Consider the following 19,967-nt stretch of genomic DNA (forward strand, 5'->3'; position numbering starts at 1 on the left):
AAATTGGCGTGGGGTTCCCCTTAATTTTAGGCTCTAGCGGAGGTTAAGCAGAGGGCTGGGGCAGATGTTTGAAGCCTGGGAAGGGGGTAATACCCACGGAGCTTCCCAGGCTACTAATATCAGCCCCCAGCTGAATACATAGCCTTTACTAGCTATTAAAATGGGGGACCCCCCAAAAAAAATGACGTGGGGTCCCCCCTAATTTAATAGCTAGCAAAGGCTAGGCAGACAGCTGGGGGCTGATATTAATAGCCCAGGAAGGGAGCCATGAATATTGGCCCCCTCCCAGGCTAGAAACACCAGCCGTCAGCCGCCCCAGAAATGGCGCATTCATAGGATGCGCCAATTCTGGCACTTAGCCTCGCTCTTCCACGCTGCCCTGGTGCGGTGGCAGGGGGTAATAGGGTTGGGGTTGATGTCAGCTTATAATGCCAGCTGACATCAAGCCCAGGTTAGTAATGGAGAGGCGTCTATAAGACACCCCCATTACTAACCCCATAGTCAAAGTTAAAAAAAACACAAACACCCAGAATAAAGTCCTTTAATTGAAATAAAGACACAATCCTTTATTGTTCTAAATTAAACCATACTTACCGTCACGCCCATTCCAGCTGAAGCCAACGATCTCCTGCAATAAAAGAAAAATAATAAAGCAACCTCATCCTTACCTTTCCATGGTTCCCACGACAGCTTCAGCTCTGCTACATCGAGATGACAGGCTGGACCGCAGCAGAACGCTGCCATCCAGCCTCTCATCCCGCAGACACTGAGAAGCGCAGGCTTGCTTGCGCTGCTCAGCGTCTCTCTGTGACGACATCCAGATGAGCCGAGTTCATGTCCAATGAACTCGGCTCACCTCATGCACGTCACTGACAGCGTGGGAAAATTCTCACGCTGAAGCGGTGAGTGCAGGAGAATTCTCCCACGCTGTCAGTGACTTGCATAAGGTGAGCTCATGTCCAATGAACTCAGCTCACCTCCTGCACGTCACTGACAGCGTGGGAGAATTCTCCTGCACTCAGCGCTTCAGCGTGAGAATTCTCCCACGCTGAAGCGCTGAGTGCAGTAGAATTTTCCCACGCTGTCAGTGACGTGCATAAGGTGAGCTCATGTCCAATGAACTCAGCTCACCTCCTGCACGTCACTGACAGCGTGGGAGAATTCTCCTGCACTCAGCGCTTCAGTGTGAGAATTCTCCCACGCTGAAGCGCTGAGTGCAGGAGAATTTTCCCACGCTGTCAGTGACGTGCATGAGGTGAGCCGAGTTCATTGGACATTAACTCGGCTCATCTGGATGCCCTCACAGAGAGACACTGTGGAGCGCAAGCAAGCCTGCGCTTCTCAGTGTCTGCGGGATGACAGGCTGGATGGCAGCGTTCTGCTGCGGTCCAGCCTGTCATCTCGATGTAGCAGAGCTGAAGCTGTCATGGGAACCATGGAAAGGTAAGGATGATGTTGCTTTATTATTTTTCTTTTATTTCAGGAGATCGTTGGCTTCAGCTGGAATGGGCGTGATGGTAAGTATGGTTTAATTTAGAACAATAAAGAATTGTGTGTTTATTTCAATTAAAGGACTTTTTTCTGGGTGTTGTGTTTTTTTTAAATACTTTACTAGAAATTCATGGTGGTCATGTCTAATATTGGCGTGACCCCATGAATTTCGGGCTTAGGGCCAGCTGATAATGCCAAGCTGGCCCTAACCCCTTTATTACCCAGTGAGCCACCGCATCAGGGCCCTGGATGAGTTGGGTACAGCGCCAGAAGATGGCGCTTCTATGAACGCGCCATTTTTCGGGGCGGCTGCGGACTGCAGTTTGCAGCGGGGGTGGCCCAGAAAGCTTGGGCCTCCCTGCGCTGCGGATTCCAGCCCCCAGCTGCCTAGTTGTACCTGGCTGGACACAAAAACAGGGCGAAGCCCCACGTCAATTTTCTTTAAATTATTTCATGAAATAATTAAGAAAAAAAGGGCTTCCCTATATTGTTGTGTCCGGCCAGGTACAAATAGGCAGCTGGTGGTTGGGGGCAGCCCGTTCCTGCCTGCTGTACCTGGCTGGACACAAATATAGTGCGAAGCCCCACGTCAATTTTTTTTAAATTATTTCATGAATTTCCTGAAATAATTTAAAAAAATTGAAGTGGGGCTTCGCACTATATTTGTGTCCAGCCAGGTACAGCAGGCAGGAACGGGCTGCCCCCAACCACCAGCTGCCTATTTGTACCTGGCCGGACACAACAATATAGGGAAGGCCTTTTTTTCTTAATTATTTCATGAAATTCATGAAATAATTAAAAAAAATTGAAGTGGGGCTTCGCCCTATTTTTGTGTCCAGCCAGGTACAACTAGGCAGCTGGGGGCTGTAATCCGCAGCGCAGGGAGGCCCAAGCTTTCTGGGCCCCCCCCGCTACAAATTGCAGTCCGCAGCCACCCCGGAAAATGGCGCGTTCATAGAAGCGCCATCTTCTGGCGCTGTACCCAACTCATCCAGGGCCCTGGTGCGGTGGCTCACTGGGTAATAAAGGGGTTAGGGCCAGCTTGGTATTATCAGCTGGCCCCAAGCCCAAAATTCATGGGGTCACGCCAGTATTAGACATGACCGCCATGAATTTCTAGTAAAGTATTTAAAAAAAACACAACACCCAGAATAAAGTCCTTTAATTGAAATAAAGACACAATTCTTTATTGTTCTAAATTAAACCATACTTACCATGACACCCATTCCAGCTGAAGCCAACGATCTCCTGCAATAAAAGAAAAATAATAAACCAACCTCATCCTTACCTTTCCATGGTTCCCACGACAGCTTCAGCTCTGCTACATCGAGATGACTGGCTGGACCGCAGCAGAACGCTGCCATCCAGTCTGTCATCCCGCAGACACTGAGAAGCGCAGGCATGCTTGCGCTCCTCACTGTCTCGCTGTGACGGCATCCAGATGAGCCGAGGTCATGTCCAATGAACTCGGCTCACCTCATGCACGTCACTGACAGCGTGGGAAAATTCTCACGCTGAAGTGCTGAGTGCAGGAGAATTCTCCCACGCTGTCAGTGATGTGCATGAGGTGAGCTCATGTCCAATGAACTCAGCTCACCTCCTGCACGTCACTGACAGCGTGGGAAAATTCTCCTGCAATCAGCGCTTCAGCGTGAGAATTTTCCCACGCTGTCAGTGACGTGCATGAGGTGAGCCGAGTTCATTGGACATGAACTCGGCTCATCTGGATGTCGTCATAGAGAGACGCTGAGCAGCGCAAGCAAGCCTGCGCTTCTCAGTGTCTGCGGGATGACAGGCTGGATGGCGGCGTTCTGCTGCGGTCCAGCCTGTCATCTCGATGTAGCAGAGCTGAAGCTGTCGTGGGAACCATGGAAAGGTAAGGATGAGGTTGCTTTATTATTTTTCTTTTATTGCAGGAGATCGTTGGCTTCAGCTGGAATGGGCGTGATGGTAGGTATGGTTTAATTTAGAACAATAAAGGATTGTGTCTTTACTTCAATTAAAGGACTTTATTCTGGGTGTTTGTGTTTTTTTTAACTTTGACTATGGGGTTAGTAATGGGGGTGTCTTATAGACGCCTCTCCATTACTAACCTGGGCTTGATGTCAGCTGGCATTATAAGCTGACATCAACCCCAACCCTATTACCCCCTGCCACCGCACCAGGGCAGCGTGGAAGAGCGAGGCTAAGTGCCAGAATTGGCGCATCCTATGAATGCGCCATTTCTGGGGCGGCTGACGGCTGGTGTTTCTAGCCTGGGAGGGGGCCAATATTCATGGCTCCCTTCCTGGGCTATTAATATCAGCCCCCAGCTGTCTGCCTAGCCTTTGCTAGCTATTAAATTAGGGGGGACACCACGTCATTTTTTTTGGGGGGTCCCCCATTTTAATAGCTAGTAAAGGCTATGTATTCAGCTGGGGGCTGATATTAGTAGCCTGGGAAGCTCCGTGGGTATTACCCCCTTCCCAGGCTTCAAACATCTGCCCCAGCCGTCTGCTTAACCTCCGCTAGAGCCTAAAATTAAGGGGAACCCCACGCCAATTTTTTTAATAATAAATCCTTTATTTTAATACTAAATGACAAGTACAGTAACCAACACTATCACTGTACTTCATATATATGTGACTGACATGTTTCTATCTATCTAATCTATGTGTGATGCTCTGTCTTTCTGTTCTAAATTGTCGGGTACCGCTGCTGAATTGCCGGCCGGCTTTTTTAAAGAGACAGTGCATGAAAACACTATTATTTTTTTAAATAAATCCTTTACACTAAATGACAAGTACAGTAAGCAACACTATCACTGTACTTATTATATATGTGACTGACATGTTTCTATCTATCTAATCTATGTGTGAAGCTCTATTCTTTCTGTTCTAAATTGTCGGGTACAGATGCTGAATTGCCGGCCGGCTTTTTTAAAGAGACAGTGCATGAAAACACTAATATTTTTTTTAATAAATCCTTTACACTAAATGACAAATGCAGTAACCAACACTGTCACTGTGCTTCTTATATGTGTGACTGACATGTTTCTATCTATCTAATCTATGTGTGATGCTCTATTCCTTCTTGTCTAAATTGTCGGGTACCGGTGTATGCCGCTGCTGAATTTGCCGGCCGGCTTTTTTAAACAGAGTGTCTTCTGAGCAGTTTGTCAGCTTTTGGACACCTTTGCAGGTGTTTTCTATGTGTTTCTATGTGTTTTTGTTTGCCTGCCATTGGTTTTAACGGTGTTCGACGGTGTTCTAAGGTGTTCGACGAACAGTTCGACGAACAGTTCCTCGAACATCCCGGTGTTCGACGAACCGAACCGAACCCGAACACTACGGGGTGGCTCAACACTACTTAGAACACCGTCGAACACCGTTGAAACCAATGGCAGGCAAACAAAAACACATAGAAACACATAGAAAACACCTGCAAAGGTGTCCAAAAGCTGACAAACTGCTCAGAAGACACTCTCTTTAAAAAAGCCGGCCGGCAAATTGAGCAGCGGCATACACCGGTACCCGACAATTTAGACAAGAAGGAATAGAGCATCACACATAGATTAGATAGATAGAAACATGTCAGTCACACATATAAGAAGCACAGTGACAGTGTTGGTTACTGCACTTGTCATTTAGTGTAAAGGATTTATTAAAAAAAATATTAGTGTTTTCATGCACCGTCTCTTTAAAAAAGCCAGCCGGCAATTCAGCATCTGTACCCGACAATTTAGAACAGAAAGAATACAGCTTCACACATAGATTAGATAGATAGAAACATGTCAGTCACATATATAATAAGTACAGTGATAGTGTTGCTTACTGTACTTGTCATTTAGTGTAAAGGATTTATTTAAAAAAATAATAGTGTTTTCATGCACTGTCTCTTTAAAAAAGCCGGCCGGCAATTCAGCAGCGGTACCCGACAATTTAGAACAGAAAGATAGAGCATCACACATAGATTAGATAGATAGAAAAAGGTCAGTCACACATATATGAAGTACAGTGATAGTGTTGGTTACTGTACTTGTCATTTAGTATTAAAATAAAGGATTTATTATTAAAAAAATTGGCGTGGGGTTCCCCTTAATTTTAGGCTCTAGCGGAGGTTAAGCAGACGGCTGGGGCAGATGTTTGAAGCCTGGGAAGGGGGTAATACCCACGGAGCTTCCCAGGCTACTAATATCAGCCCCCAGCTGAATACATAGCCTTTACTAGCTATTAAAATGGGGGACCCCCCCAAAAAAATGACGTGGGGTCCCCCCTAATTTAATAGCTAGCAAAGGCTAGGCAGACAGCTGGGGGCTGATATTAATAGCCCAGGAAGGGAGCCATGAATATTGGCCCCCTCCCAGGCTAGAAACACCAGCCGTCAGCCGCCCCAGAAATGGCGCATTCATAGGATGCACCAATTCTGGCACTTAGCCTCGCTCTTCCACGCTGCCCTGGTGCGGTGGCAGGGGGTAATAGGGTTGGGGTTGATGTCAGCTTATAATGCCAGCTGACATCAAGCCCAGGTTAGTAATGGAGAGGCGTCTATAAGACACCCCCATTACTAACCCCATAGTCAAAGTTAAAAAAAACACAAACACCCAGAATAAAGTCCTTTAATTGAAATAAAGACACAATCCTTTATTGTTCTAAATTAAACCATACTTACCATCACGCCCATTCCAGCTGAAGCCAACGATCTCCTGCAATAAAAGAAAAATAATAAAGCAACCTCATCCTTACCTTTCCATGGTTCCCACGACAGCTTCAGCTCTGCTACATCGAGATGACAGGCTGGACCGCAGCAGAACGCTGCCATCCAGCCTGTCATCCCGCAGACACTGAGAAGCGCAGGCTTGCTTGCGCTGCTCAGCGTCTCTCTGTGACGACATCCAGATGAGCCGAGTTCATGTCCAATGAACTCGGCTCACCTCATGCACGTCACTGACAGCGTGGGAAAATTTTCACGCTGAAGCGCTGATTGCAGGAGAATTTTCCCACGCTGTCAGTGACGTGCAGGAGGTGAGCTGAGTTCATTGGACATGAGCTCACCTCATGCACATCACTGACAGCGTGGGAGAATTCTCCTGCACTCAGCACTTCAGCGTGAGAATTTTCCCACGCTGTCAGTGACGTGCATGAGGTGAGCCGAGTTCATTGGACATGACCTCGGCTCATCTGGATGCCGTCACAGCGAGACAGTGAGGAGCGCAAGCATGCCTGCGCTTCTCAGTGTCTGCGGGATGACAGACTGGATGGCAGCGTTCTGCTGCGGTCCAGCCAGTCATCTCGATGTAGCAGAGCTGAAGCTGTCGTGGGAACCATGGAAAGGTAAGGATGAGGTTGGTTTATTATTTTTCTTTTATTGCAGGAGATCGTTGGCTTCAGCTGGAATGGGTGTGATGGTAAGTATGGTTTAATTTAGAACAATAAAGAATTGTGTCTTTATTTCAATTAAAGGACTTTATTCTGGGTGTTGTGTTTTTTTTAAATACTTTACTAGAAATTCATGGTGGTCATGTCTAATACTGGCGTGACCCCATGAATTTTGGGCTTGGGGCCAGCTGATAATACCAAGCTGGCCCTAACCCCTTTATTACCCAGTGAGCCACCGCACCAGGGCCCTGGATGAGTTGGGTACAGCGCCAGAAGATGGCGCTTCTATGAACGCGCCATTTTCCGGGGTGGCTGCGGACTGCAATTTGTAGCGGGGGGGGGGCCCAGAAAGCTTGGGCCTCCCTGCGCTGCAGATTCCAGCCCCCAGCTGCCTAGTTGTACCTGGCTGGACACAAAAATAGTGCGAAGCCCCACTTCAATTTTTTTTAATTATTTCATGAAATTCATGAAATAATTAAGAAAAAAATGGCTTCCCTATATTGTTGTGTCCGGCCAGGTACAAATAGGCAGCTGGTGGATGGGGGCAGCCCGTTCCTGCCTGCTGTACCTGGCTGGACACAAATATAGTGCGAAGCCCCACTTCAATTTTTTTTAATTATTTCATGAAATTCATGAAATAATTAAGAAAAAAATGGCTTCCCTATATTGTTGTGTCCGGCCAGGTACAAATAGGCAGCTGGTGGTTGGGGGCAGCCCGTTCCTGCCTGCTTTACCTGGCTGGACACAAATATAGTGCGAAGCCCCACTTCAATTTTTTTAAATTATTTCAGGAAATTCATGAAATAATTTAAAAAAAATTGACGTGGGGCTTCGCACTATATTTGTGTCCAGCCAGGTACAGCAGGCAGGAACGGGCTGCCCCCAACCACCAGCTGCCTATTTGTACCTGGCCGGACACAACAATATAGGGAAGCCCTTTTTTTCTTAATTATTTCATGAAATAATTTAAAGAAAATTGACGTGGGGCTTCGCCCTGTTTTTGTGTCCAGCCAGGTACAACTAGGCAGCTGGGGGCTGGAATCCGCAGCGCAGGGAGGCCCAAGCTTTCTGGGCCACCCCCGCTGCAAACTGCAGTCCGCAGCCGCCCCGAAAAATGGCGCGTTCATAGAAGCGCCATCTTCTGGCGCTGTACCCAACTCATCCAGGGCCCTGATGCGGTGGCTCACTGGGTAATAAAGGGGTTAGGGCCAGCTTGGCATTATCAGCTGGCCCTAAGCCCGAAATTCATGGGGTCACGCCAATATTAGACATGACCACCATGAATTTCTAGTAAAGTATTTAAAAAAAACACAACACCCAGAAAAAAGTCCTTTAATTGAAATAAACACACAATTCTTTATTGTTCTAAATTAAACCATACTTACCATCACGCCCATTCCAGCTGAAGCCAACGATCTCCTGAAATAAAAGAAAAATAATAAAGCAACATCATCCTTACCTTTCCATGGTTCCCATGACAGATTCAGCTCTGCTACATCGAGATGACAGGCTGGACCGCAGCAGAACGCTGCCATCCAGCCTGTCATCCCGCAGACACTGAGAAGCGCAGGCTTGCTTGCGCTCCACAGTGTCTCTCTGTGAGGGCATCCAGATGAGCCGAGTTAATGTCCAATGAACTCGGCTCACCTCTTGCACGTCACTGACAGCGTGGGAAAATTCTCCTGCACTCAGCGCTTCAGCGGGAGAATTCTCACGCTGAAGCGCTGAGTGCAGGAGAATTCTCCCGCGCTGTCAGTGACGTGCAGGAGGTGAGCTGAGTTCATTGGACATGAGCTCACCTTATGCACGTCACTGACAGCGTGGGAGAATTCTCCTGCACTCACCGCTTCAGCTTGAGAATTTTCCCACGCTGTCAGTGACGTGCATGAGGTGAGCCGAGTTCATTGGACATGAACTCGGCTCATCTGGATGTCGTCACAGAGAGACGCTGAGCAGCGCAAGCAAGCCTGCGCTTCTCAGTGTCTGCGGGATGAGAGGCTGGATGGCAGCGTTCTGCTGCGGTCCAGCCTGTCATCTCGATGTAGCAGAGCTGAAGCTGTCGTGGGAACCATGGAAAGGTAAGGATGAGGTTGCTTTATTATTTTTCTTTTATTGCAGGAGATCGTTGGCTTCAGCTGGAATGGGCGTGATGGTAGGTATGGTTTAATTTAGAACAATAAAGGATTGTGTCTTTACTTCAATTAAAGGACTTTATTCTGGGTGTTTGTGTTTTTTTTAACTTTGACTATGGGGTTAGTAATGGGGGTGTCTTATAGACGCCTCTCCATTACTAACCTGGGCTTGATGTCAGCTGGCATTATAAGCTGACATCAACCCCAACCCTATTACCCCCTGCCACCGCACCAGGGCAGCGTGGAAGAGCGAGGCTAAGTGCCAGAATTGGCGCATCCTATGAATGCGCCATTTCTGGGGCGGCTGACGGCTGGTGTTTCTAGCCTGGGAGGGGGCCAATATTCATGGCTCCCTTCCTGGGCTATTAATATCAGCCCCCAGCTGTCTGCCTAGCCTTTGCTAGCTATTAAATTAGGGGGGACACCACGTCATTTTTTTTGGGGGGTCCCCCATTTTAATAGCTAGTAAAGGCTATGTATTCAGCTGGGGGCTGATATTAGTAGCCTGGGAAGCTCCGTGGGTATTACCCCCTTCCCAGGCTTCAAACATCTGCCCCAGCCGTCTGCTTAACCTCCGCTAGAGCCTAAAATTAAGGGGAACCCCACGCCAATTTTTTTAATAATAAATCCTTTATTTTAATACTAAATGACAAGTACAGTAACCAACACTATCACTGTACTTCATATATATGTGACTGACATGTTTCTATCTATCTAATCTATGTGTGATGCTCTGTCTTTCTGTTCTAAATTGTCGGGTACCGCTGCTGAATTGCCGGCCGGCTTTTTTAAAGAGACAGTGCATGAAAACACTATTATTTTTTTAAATAAATCCTTTACACTAAATGACAAGTACAGTAAGCAACACTATCACTGTACTTATTATATATGTGACTGACATGTTTCTATCTATCTAATCTATGTGTGAAGCTCTATTCTTTCTGTTCTAAATTGTCGGGTACAGATGCTGAATTGCCGGCCGGCTTTTTTAAAGAGACAGTGCATGAAAACACTAATATTTTTTTTAATAAATCCTTTACACTAAATGACAAATGCAGTAACCAACACTGTCACTGTGCTTCTTATATGTGTGACTGACATGTTTCTATCTATCTAATCTATGTGTGATGCTCTATTCCTTCTTGTCTAAATTGTCGGGTACCGGTGTATGCCGCTGCTGAATTTGCCGGCCGGCTTTTTTAAACAGAGTGTCTTCTGAGCAGTTTGTCAGCTTTTGGACACCTTTGCAGGTGTTTTCTATGTGTTTCTATGTGTTTTTGTTTGCCTGCCATTGGTTTTAACGGTGTTCGACGGTGTTCTAAGGTGTTCGACGAACAGTTCGACGAACAGTTCCTCGAACATCCCGGTGTTCGACGAACCGAACCGAACCCGAACACTACGGGGTGGCTCAACACTACTTAGAACACCGTCGAACACCGTTAAAACCAATGGCAGGCAAACAAAAACACATAGAAACACATAGAAAACACCTGCAAAGGTGTCCAAAAGCTGACAAACTGCTCAGAAGACACTCTCTTTAAAAAAGCCGGCCGGCAAATTGAGCAGCGGCATACACCGGTACCCGACAATTTAGACAAGAAGGAATAGAGCATCACACATAGATTAGATAGATAGAAACATGTCAGTCACACATATAAGAAGCACAGTGACAGTGTTGGTTACTGCACTTGTCATTTAGTGTAAAGGATTTATTAAAAAAAATATTAGTGTTTTCATGCACCGTCTCTTTAAAAAAGCCAGCCGGCAATTCAGCATCTGTACCCGACAATTTAGAACAGAAAGAATACAGCTTCACACATAGATTAGATAGATAGAAACATGTCAGTCACATATATAATAAGTACAGTGATAGTGTTGCTTACTGTACTTGTCATTTAGTGTAAAGGATTTATTTAAAAAAATAATAGTGTTTTCATGCACTGTCTCTTTAAAAAAGCCGGCCGGCAATTCAGCAGCGGTACCCGACAATTTAGAACAGAAAGATAGAGCATCACACATAGATTAGATAGATAGAAAAAGGTCAGTCACACATATATGAAGTACAGTGATAGTGTTGGTTACTGTACTTGTCATTTAGTATTAAAATAAAGGATTTATTATTAAAAAAATTGGCGTGGGGTTCCCCTTAATTTTAGGCTCTAGCGGAGGTTAAGCAGACGGCTGGGGCAGATGTTTGAAGCCTGGGAAGGGGGTAATACCCACGGAGCTTCCCAGGCTACTAATATCAGCCCCCAGCTGAATACATAGCCTTTACTAGCTATTAAAATGGGGGACCCCCCCAAAAAAATGACGTGGGGTCCCCCCTAATTTAATAGCTAGCAAAGGCTAGGCAGACAGCTGGGGGCTGATATTAATAGCCCAGGAAGGGAGCCATGAATATTGGCCCCCTCCCAGGCTAGAAACACCAGCCGTCAGCCGCCCCAGAAATGGCGCATTCATAGGATGCGCCAATTCTGGCACTTAGCCTCGCTCTTCCACGCTGCCCTGGTGCGGTGGCAGGGGGTAATAGGGTTGGGGTTGATGTCAGCTTATAATGCCAGCTGACATCAAGCCCAGGTTAGTAATGGAGAGGCGTCTATAAGACACCCCCATTACTAACCCCATAGTCAAAGTTAAAAAAAACACAAACACCCAGAATAAAGTCCTTTAATTGAAATAAAGACACAATCCTTTATTGTTCTAAATTAAACCATACTTACCATCACGCCCATTCCAGCTGAAGCCAACGATCTCCTGCAATAAAAGAAAAATAATAAAGCAACCTCATCCTTACCTTTCCATGGTTCCCACGACAGCTTCAGCTCTGCTACATCGAGATGACAGGCTGGACCGCAGCAGAACGCTGCCATCCAGCCTGTCATCCCGCAGACACTGAGAAGCGCAGGCTTGCTTGCGCTGCTCAGCGTCTCTCTGTGACGACATCCAGATGAGCCGAGTTCATGTCCAATGAACTCGGCTCACCTCATGCACGTCACTGACAGCGTGGGAAAATTTTCACGCTGAAGCGCTGATTGCAGGAGAATTTTCCCACGCTGTCAGTGACGTGCAGGAGGTGAGCTGAGTTCATTGGACATGAGCTCACCTCATGCACATCACTGACAGCGTGGGAGAATTCTCCTGCACTCAGCACTTCAGCGTGAGAATTTTCCCACGCTGTCAGTGACGTGCATGAGGTGAGCCGAGTTCATTGGACATGACCTCGGCTCATCTGGATGCCGTCACAGCGAGACAGTGAGGAGCGCAAGCATGCCTGCGCTTCTCAGTGTCTGCGGGATGACAGACTGGATGGCAGCGTTCTGCTGCGGTCCAGCCAGTCATCTCGATGTAGCAGAGCTGAAGCTGTCGTGGGAACCATGGAAAGGTAAGGATGAGGTTGGTTTATTATTTTTCTTTTATTGCAGGAGATCGTTGGCTTCAGCTGGAATGGGTGTGATGGTAAGTATGGTTTAATTTAGAACAATAAAGAATTGTGTCTTTATTTCAATTAAAGGACTTTATTCTGGGTGTTGTGTTTTTTTTAAATACTTTACTAGAAATTCATGGTGGTCATGTCTAATACTGGCGTGACCCCATGAATTTTGGGCTTGGGGCCAGCTGATAATACCAAGCTGGCCCTAACCCCTTTATTACCCAGTGAGCCACCGCACCAGGGCCCTGGATGAGTTGGGTACAGCGCCAGAAGATGGCGCTTCTATGAACGCGCCATTTTCCGGGGTGGCTGCGGACTGCAATTTGTAGCGGGGGGGGGGCCCAGAAAGCTTGGGCCTCCCTGCGCTGCAGATTCCAGCCCCCAGCTGCCTAGTTGTACCTGGCTGGACACAAAAATAGTGCGAAGCCCCACTTCAATTTTTTTTAATTATTTCATGAAATTCATGAAATAATTAAGAAAAAAATGGCTTCCCTATATTGTTGTGTCCGGCCAGGTACAAATAGGCAGCTGGTGGATGGGGGCAGCCCGTTCCTGCCTGCTGTACCTGGCTGGACACAAATATAGTGCGAAGCCCCACTTCAATTTTTTTTAATTATTTCATGAAATTCATGAAATAATTAAGAAAAAAATGGCTTCCCTATATTGTTGTGTCCGGCCAGGTACAAATAGGCAGCTGGTGGTTGGGGGCAGCCCGTTCCTGCCTGCTTTACCTGGCTGGACACAAATATAGTGCGAAGCCCCACTTCAATTTTTTTAAATTATTTCAGGAAATTCATGAAATAATTTAAAAAAAATTGACGTGGGGCTTCGCACTATATTTGTGTCCAGCCAGGTACAGCAGGCAGGAACGGGCTGCCCCCAACCACCAGCTGCCTATTTGTACCTGGCCGGACACAACAATATAGGGAAGCCCTTTTTTTCTTAATTATTTCATGAAATAATTTAAAGAAAATTGACGTGGGGCTTCGCCCTGTTTTTGTGTCCAGCCAGGTACAACTAGGCAGCTGGGGGCTGGAATCCGCAGCGCAGGGAGGCCCAAGCTTTCTGGGCCACCCCCGCTGCAAACTGCAGTCCGCAGCCGCCCCGAAAAATGGCGCGTTCATAGAAGCGCCATCTTCTGGCGCTGTACCCAACTCATCCAGGGCCCTGATGCGGTGGCTCACTGGGTAATAAAGGGGTTAGGGCCAGCTTGGCATTATCAGCTGGCCCTAAGCCCGAAATTCATGGGGTCACGCCAATATTAGACATGACCACCATGAATTTCTAGTAAAGTATTTAAAAAAAACACAACACCCAGAAAAAAGTCCTTTAATTGAAATAAACACACAATTCTTTATTGTTCTAAATTAAACCATACTTACCATCACGCCCATTCCAGCTGAAGCCAACGATCTCCTGAAATAAAAGAAAAATAATAAAGCAACATCATCCTTACCTTTCCATGGTTCCCATGACAGATTCAGCTCTGCTACATCGAGATGACAGGCTGGACCGCAGCAGAACGCTGCCATCCAGCCTGTCATCCCGCAGACACTGAGAAGCGCAGGCTTGCTTGCGCTCCACAGTGTCTCTCTGTGAGGGCATCCAGATGAGCCGAGTTAATGTCCAATGAACTCGGCTCACCTCTTGCACGTCACTGACAGCGTGGGAAAATTCTCCTGCACTCAGCGCTTCAGCGGGAGAATTCTCACGCTGAAGCGCTGAGTGCAGGAGAATTCTCCCGCGCTGTCAGTGACGTGCAGGAGGTGAGCTGAGTTCATTGGACATGAGCTCACCTTATGCACGTCACTGACAGCGTGGGAGAATTCTCCTGCACTCACCGCTTCAGCTTGAGAATTTTCCCACGCTGTCAGTGACGTGCATGAGGTGAGCCGAGTTCATTGGACATGAACTCGGCTCATCTGGATGTCGTCACAGAGAGACGCTGAGCAGCGCAAGCAAGCCTGCGCTTCTCAGTGTCTGCGGGATGAGAGGCTGGATGGCAGCGTTCTGCTGCGGTCCAGCCTGTCATCTCGATGTAGCAGAGCTGAAGCTGTCGTGGGAACCATGGAAAGGTAAGGATGAGGTTGCTTTATTATTTTTCTTTTATTGCAGGAGATCGTTGGCTTCAGCTGGAATGGGCGTGACGGTAAGTATGGTTTAATTTAGAACAATAAAGGATTGTGTCTTTATTTCAATTAAAGGACTTTATTCTGGGTGTTTGTGTTTTTTTTAACTTTGACTATGGGGTTAGTAATGGGGGTGTCTTATAGACGCCTCTCCATTACTAACCTGGGCTTGATGTCAGCTGGCATTATAAGCTGACATCAACCCCAACCCTATTACCCCCTGCCACCGCACCAGGGCAGCGTGGAAGAGCGAGGCTAAGTGCCAGAATTGGCGCATCCTATGAATGCGCCATTTCTGGGGCGGCTGACGGCTGGTGTTTCTAGCCTGGGAGGGGGCCAATATTCATGGCTCCCTTCCTGGGCTATTAATATCAGCCCCCAGCTGTCTGCCTAGCCTTTGCTAGCTATTAAATTAGGGGGGAACCCACGTCATTTTTTTTGGGGGGTCCCCCATTTTAATAGCTAGTAAAGGCTATGTATTCAGCTGGGGGCTGATATTAGTAGCCTGGGAAGCTCCGTGGGTATTACCCCCTTCCCAGGCTTCAAACATCTGCCCCAGCCGTCTGCTTAACCTCCGCTAGAGCCTAAAATTAAGGGGAACCCCACGCCAATTTTTTTAATAATAAATCCTTTATTTTAATACTAAATGACAAGTACAGTAACCAACACTATCACTGTACTTCATATATATGTGACTGACATGTTTCTATCTATCTAATCTATGTGTGAAGCTCTATTCTGTCTGTTATAAATTGTCGGGTACCGCTGCTGAATTGCCGGCCGGCTTTTTTAAAGAGACGGTGCATGAAAACACTATTATTTTTTTTGATAAATCCTTTACGCTAAATGACAAGTACAGTAAGCAACACTGTCACTGTACTTCGTATATATGTGGCTGACATGTTTCTATCTATCTAATCTATGTATGATGCTCTATTCTGTCTGTTATAAATTGTCGGGTACCGCTGCTGAATTGCCGGCCGGCTTTTTTAAAGAGACAGTGCATGAAAACACTATTATTTTTTTAAATAAATCCTTTACACTAAATGACAAGTACAGTAATCAACACTGTCACTGTACTTCATATATATGTGACTGACATGTTTCTATCTATCTAATCTATGTGTGATTCTCTATTCCTTCTATTCTAAATTGTCGGGTACCGCTGCTGAATTGCCGGCCGGCTTTTTTAAAGAGACGGTGCATGAAAACACTATTATTTTTTTTGATAAATCCTTTACGCTAAATGACAAGTACAGTAAGCAGCACTTTCACTGTACTTCGTATATATGTGGCTGACATGTTTATATCTATCTAATCTATGTGTGAAGCTCTATTCTTTCGGTTCTAAATTGTCGGGTACAGGTGTATGCCGCTGCTGAATTGCCGGCTTTTCATGTTTCACTGTTGGCACTGTTCCCATCGATTTGGGCAATCACTGTAATGCCACAACCACCATGGCTGTGGCATTACAGTGAGTGGCAGACAATCCCTGCATGATTGTCGGGTACAGGTGTATGCCGCTGCTGAATTTCCGGCTTTTCATGTTTCACTGTTGGCACTGTTCCCATCGATTTGGGCAATCACTGTAATGCCACAACCATCATGGCTGTGGCATTACAGTGAGTGGCAGACAATCCCTGCATGATTGGTGCTCTAAATAGCGCCAGACATGCAGGACACGCTTTTCGTGCACGAACAGTTATCGAACATAACCTCGAACAGCCGAATTTTTTGCAAATCGTTCGGGTTCGTCGAACAACTCGAACACCGCCCAAAACAGCTCGAATTTGAGATTGGCGAACAGTTCTAGTCGAACACCGCTCATCTCTACTTCTGAGAAGAATGTCCTCCAGGGACCTTCCATGTACAACAGCTGCTGGAGAGCAGGGGACCTCTCTTAGACAATAAGTGTGGCTACAAAATGAACTAATTTTTATGTGAACACTGAATTTTAGATATTGTATCACACCACCTTTATTAAATGCTCCTGTGTAACTCGAAACAGGATGTATTCTTCAAGGAAATCCCTTGATAAAACAGAAACTGACATAAATTTAATTTAGCTAATACTTTATCGATGATCAAGAAACCAAAAACAAGAAGATCAGCTGATAATTATAAAAGCACTTAGTACATTTCTGCTTGTAAAGACCTGAGATTGTAGGTTTTAGTAATCACCTAGGCAGGTTAACAATGCAACAATATTTTATTTCTTACACCCATGGTAATACAGCAATCCCAAGTAAACATTCAACATACAATTGTCTCAGTCCACAAGATCCCCTTACCGGAACAGTAGTTCCACTGCCTTTGTGCCAGTATAGTCTGTAGTCTCAGTTCCCGATCCTCCAGACGACAGGTAAAATGATGGAAGCACAGGTATACAGTAGCAACAATCCTTTAAGAAAGTTTAATTTCAAACGACAGATCCCACAACGGTAGCATGTTTATCCAGTCCAGTCGATAACTGATCTACAACACTCCATATGCCATGGATCCAACCATCCTTCCAGGTCCTCAGTCTCAATCCTCTTCCTTCTATGTCATTCCACACAACTGGTTGACTAAACATGTGGCTTCTCTTTTTCTTTTTTTTGAATCAGCCCCCTTACCCATAGATTTGCTTTTATCTATAAGAGTGAAGGATATTTCAGAAGCCCATGACTGGTGACTGTAGGCGAGACCCCCTGTGGTGATGGCTTCCCTGCGTCTTCTGCTCTCATTCACACAATGTGACTAGTGGCTGTTAGAACAATGGTTTAGGGTCCCTAAGATATTAAGGAAATTAACCGAATTTACATTTACCTTTGGCAATCTCTTGTCAGGCCTTATGTATACATAAGTTCCAGCCAGCATGTCTTCCTCTGCTTACTGTCACTGAATGGAAACATTGATTGTTGAAGCTGAACACTTTACAAGTAAAATTAATGTACATAAACTGACGAGCAAGCAGAACATTAATAAAACACAACAAGCAAATCTCTAATATAACACAATAATAATATCGACGTAAAATGAGCTCCGTGATGGAAAAGTCTCATAGTCTTTAGTAAGTGGGCAGCTCCTCACATACCTCTCCACATTTTCAGCATGGACACGAACATAAGAGGTTTCCCCTTTATGAGAATTAAACATTGTATCATCCAGTTCCCTCAAAGCATATTCCATGTCATCCTTGCAAATAAACTACACAGTCCCCACTCCACCCTGGTATACATCAGCATAGTAGACTTCTCCAGCTTCTCTCATATGATCTTTCAGATCCTGCCAACTCCCCGATGGGGGAAGCCCTGAGATGAGGACTCTGTATTTATTTCGCTGAGACAGTGGTCTGTCCCTCCTTCAGGGTTCTCCATATGGTCCCCCTGATCCCGGGTTTGCTCTGGGAAACTCCAAATGTACCCAATGAGAACCAAACTTGTATCCATTGCGACTAACCCCAGAGTGCTGACCCCCATCTCCCGGAATGCTCACTTGGTGGCCAGGTAAATAGTGTTCTGGGGGAACAATATCTGGGCTGACCACAGTGATGGTAGAACCAGTGTGCTGAAGTCCCTGGGCCTCCTCCCTGATACCATTTACCTCCTCAGGTTACATTCCTTCATGGTAACAGTCATTACATTTTGTGTATTACCACTGGCTGGCTCATCGACATGTTGAGATTGCTCCTTTCCCTCTTGACTGACGCAGTGTGAACTGGTCCTTGGCTTCGGGTTACGACATTGGCCTAGTGGCACACCAATCCTGCTCCCAGATTGCTTCCCAGCACTAGTGGCTGTTAGAACAATGGTTCAAGGCCCCTGAGATATTAACGAGATTAACAGAATTTATATTTACCTTTGGCAATCTCTTGTCAGGCCTTATGTATATATAAGTTCCAGCCAGCATGTCTTCCTCTGCTTACTGTCACTGAATGGAAACATTGATTCTTGAAGCATAACACTTTACAAGTAAAATTAGTGTACATAAACTGACGAGCAAGCAGAACATTAATGAAACACAGTCAGCAAATCTCTACTAAAACACAATAATAATATAGACGGAAACAGAGCTCCGTAATGGAAAAGTCTCATAGTCTTTAGTAAGTGGGCAGTTCCTCACGTAGCTCATTGATTAAATACATATATGCCATATGTCTGACTCTGACAACCATTACCTGCACAGAAAAGCTACAGAGAGATCAGCAGAAACAGAAAATGTCAGTGAATCGTGTGATCTCCGGAGACCTTAGAGAAAGTAACCGGGAAATGTTATTTTATAATGAATAATATGAAACTCGATACCTTTTATTCCAAATATTAATTGGTGAATTGATACAAATGATGATGTGTTCATTGTACAGATAACTCTGTTCCATGTGTGGATGATTGGATCTGGTACAGGGGAAAGTGTTATTACTTCTCTAATAAAAGTGACACCTGGAACAACAGCGAGAAATTCTGCAACTCACATAAATCATCACTGGCTATTATAGAAAATAAAGAGGAAAAGGTGAGAAACTGATAATGTAAAGAGGAGACATGGAATATCTACACAGGTTTCAACACCAATAACACCAAAATCCACACAGTTTACAATAACACAACAATCCACACAGGTTTCTATATAATAACAATAACAATAATAAAAACATTCACACAGGATACAATAACAAAAAAATCCACACAGGTTTCAACAAAAAACCCACACATTTTACAATAACAATAACAAAAAAATTCACACAGGTTCCAATAACAATAACACAAAAATCCACACAGGTTTCTATACAACAACAATAACAATAATAAAAACATGCACATAGGTTACAATAACAAAAAAAAAATCAACAAATGTTTCTATATAATAAAATTAACAATAAAAAAAAATCCATACAGGTTTCTAAATAATAATAATAATAATAATAATAATAATAATAATAAATCCACTCAGGATTAATAATAATAATAATAATATATCCAAATAATAATAATAATAATAATACTAATAATAATAATAATATAACAATAATAATAATATTGGGTGGATATATTATTGTTATTATTATTATTATTATTATTATTATTATTTCTATTATACTGTTATTATTATGAATCCTGGGTGGATATACTATTATTATTATTTATTGTGTAGAAACCTGTGTGGATTTTTTTGTTATTGTTATTGTAAAATGTGTGGATTTTTGTTATTATTATTATTATTATTAATAATCCTGGGTGGATATACTGACAGCGGCATTTAACAGCGCCACGCTGGAAGCGCGTCACTTACCCCGCCCATCAGTGATCGTGGGTCACTGATGGGTGGGCATGACAGCCCTGGGTCTGTAGCAGACTCCAGTGGTTGTCATGTAAAGATCGCTATGAGCCTCACCTAGTGGCGCTCATAGTACAGGAGCATTTCTGCTACATAGAGGTGATCTGTTCAA

At 45.0% G+C, this 19,967-nt stretch overlaps 1 protein-coding gene across 3 annotated transcripts in view; it reads left to right on the forward strand.

Moving 5' to 3' along the window:
• The window catches only part of LOC141271200 (C-type lectin domain family 2 member A-like), a 68,408-nt gene that overhangs the window by 24,077 nt on the left and 24,364 nt on the right, over window positions 1-19,967 (forward strand). For all 3 annotated transcript variants that reach the window (XM_073681312.1, XM_073681310.1, XM_073681311.1), the window contains one exon: window positions 18,885-19,033. In XM_073681312.1, coding sequence (XP_073537413.1) covers window positions 18,885-19,033 — 149 coding nt within the window. The remainder of the gene's footprint in view (window positions 1-18,884; window positions 19,034-19,967) is intronic.

The sequence above is a fragment of the Phyllobates terribilis genome, unplaced genomic scaffold (genome assembly GCF_046119375.1).
Source record: "Phyllobates terribilis strain yellow unplaced genomic scaffold, ASM4611937v1 Scaffold_5__5_contigs__length_657084704, whole genome shotgun sequence".
Classification (NCBI taxonomy): domain Eukaryota; kingdom Metazoa; phylum Chordata; class Amphibia; order Anura; family Dendrobatidae; genus Phyllobates; species Phyllobates terribilis.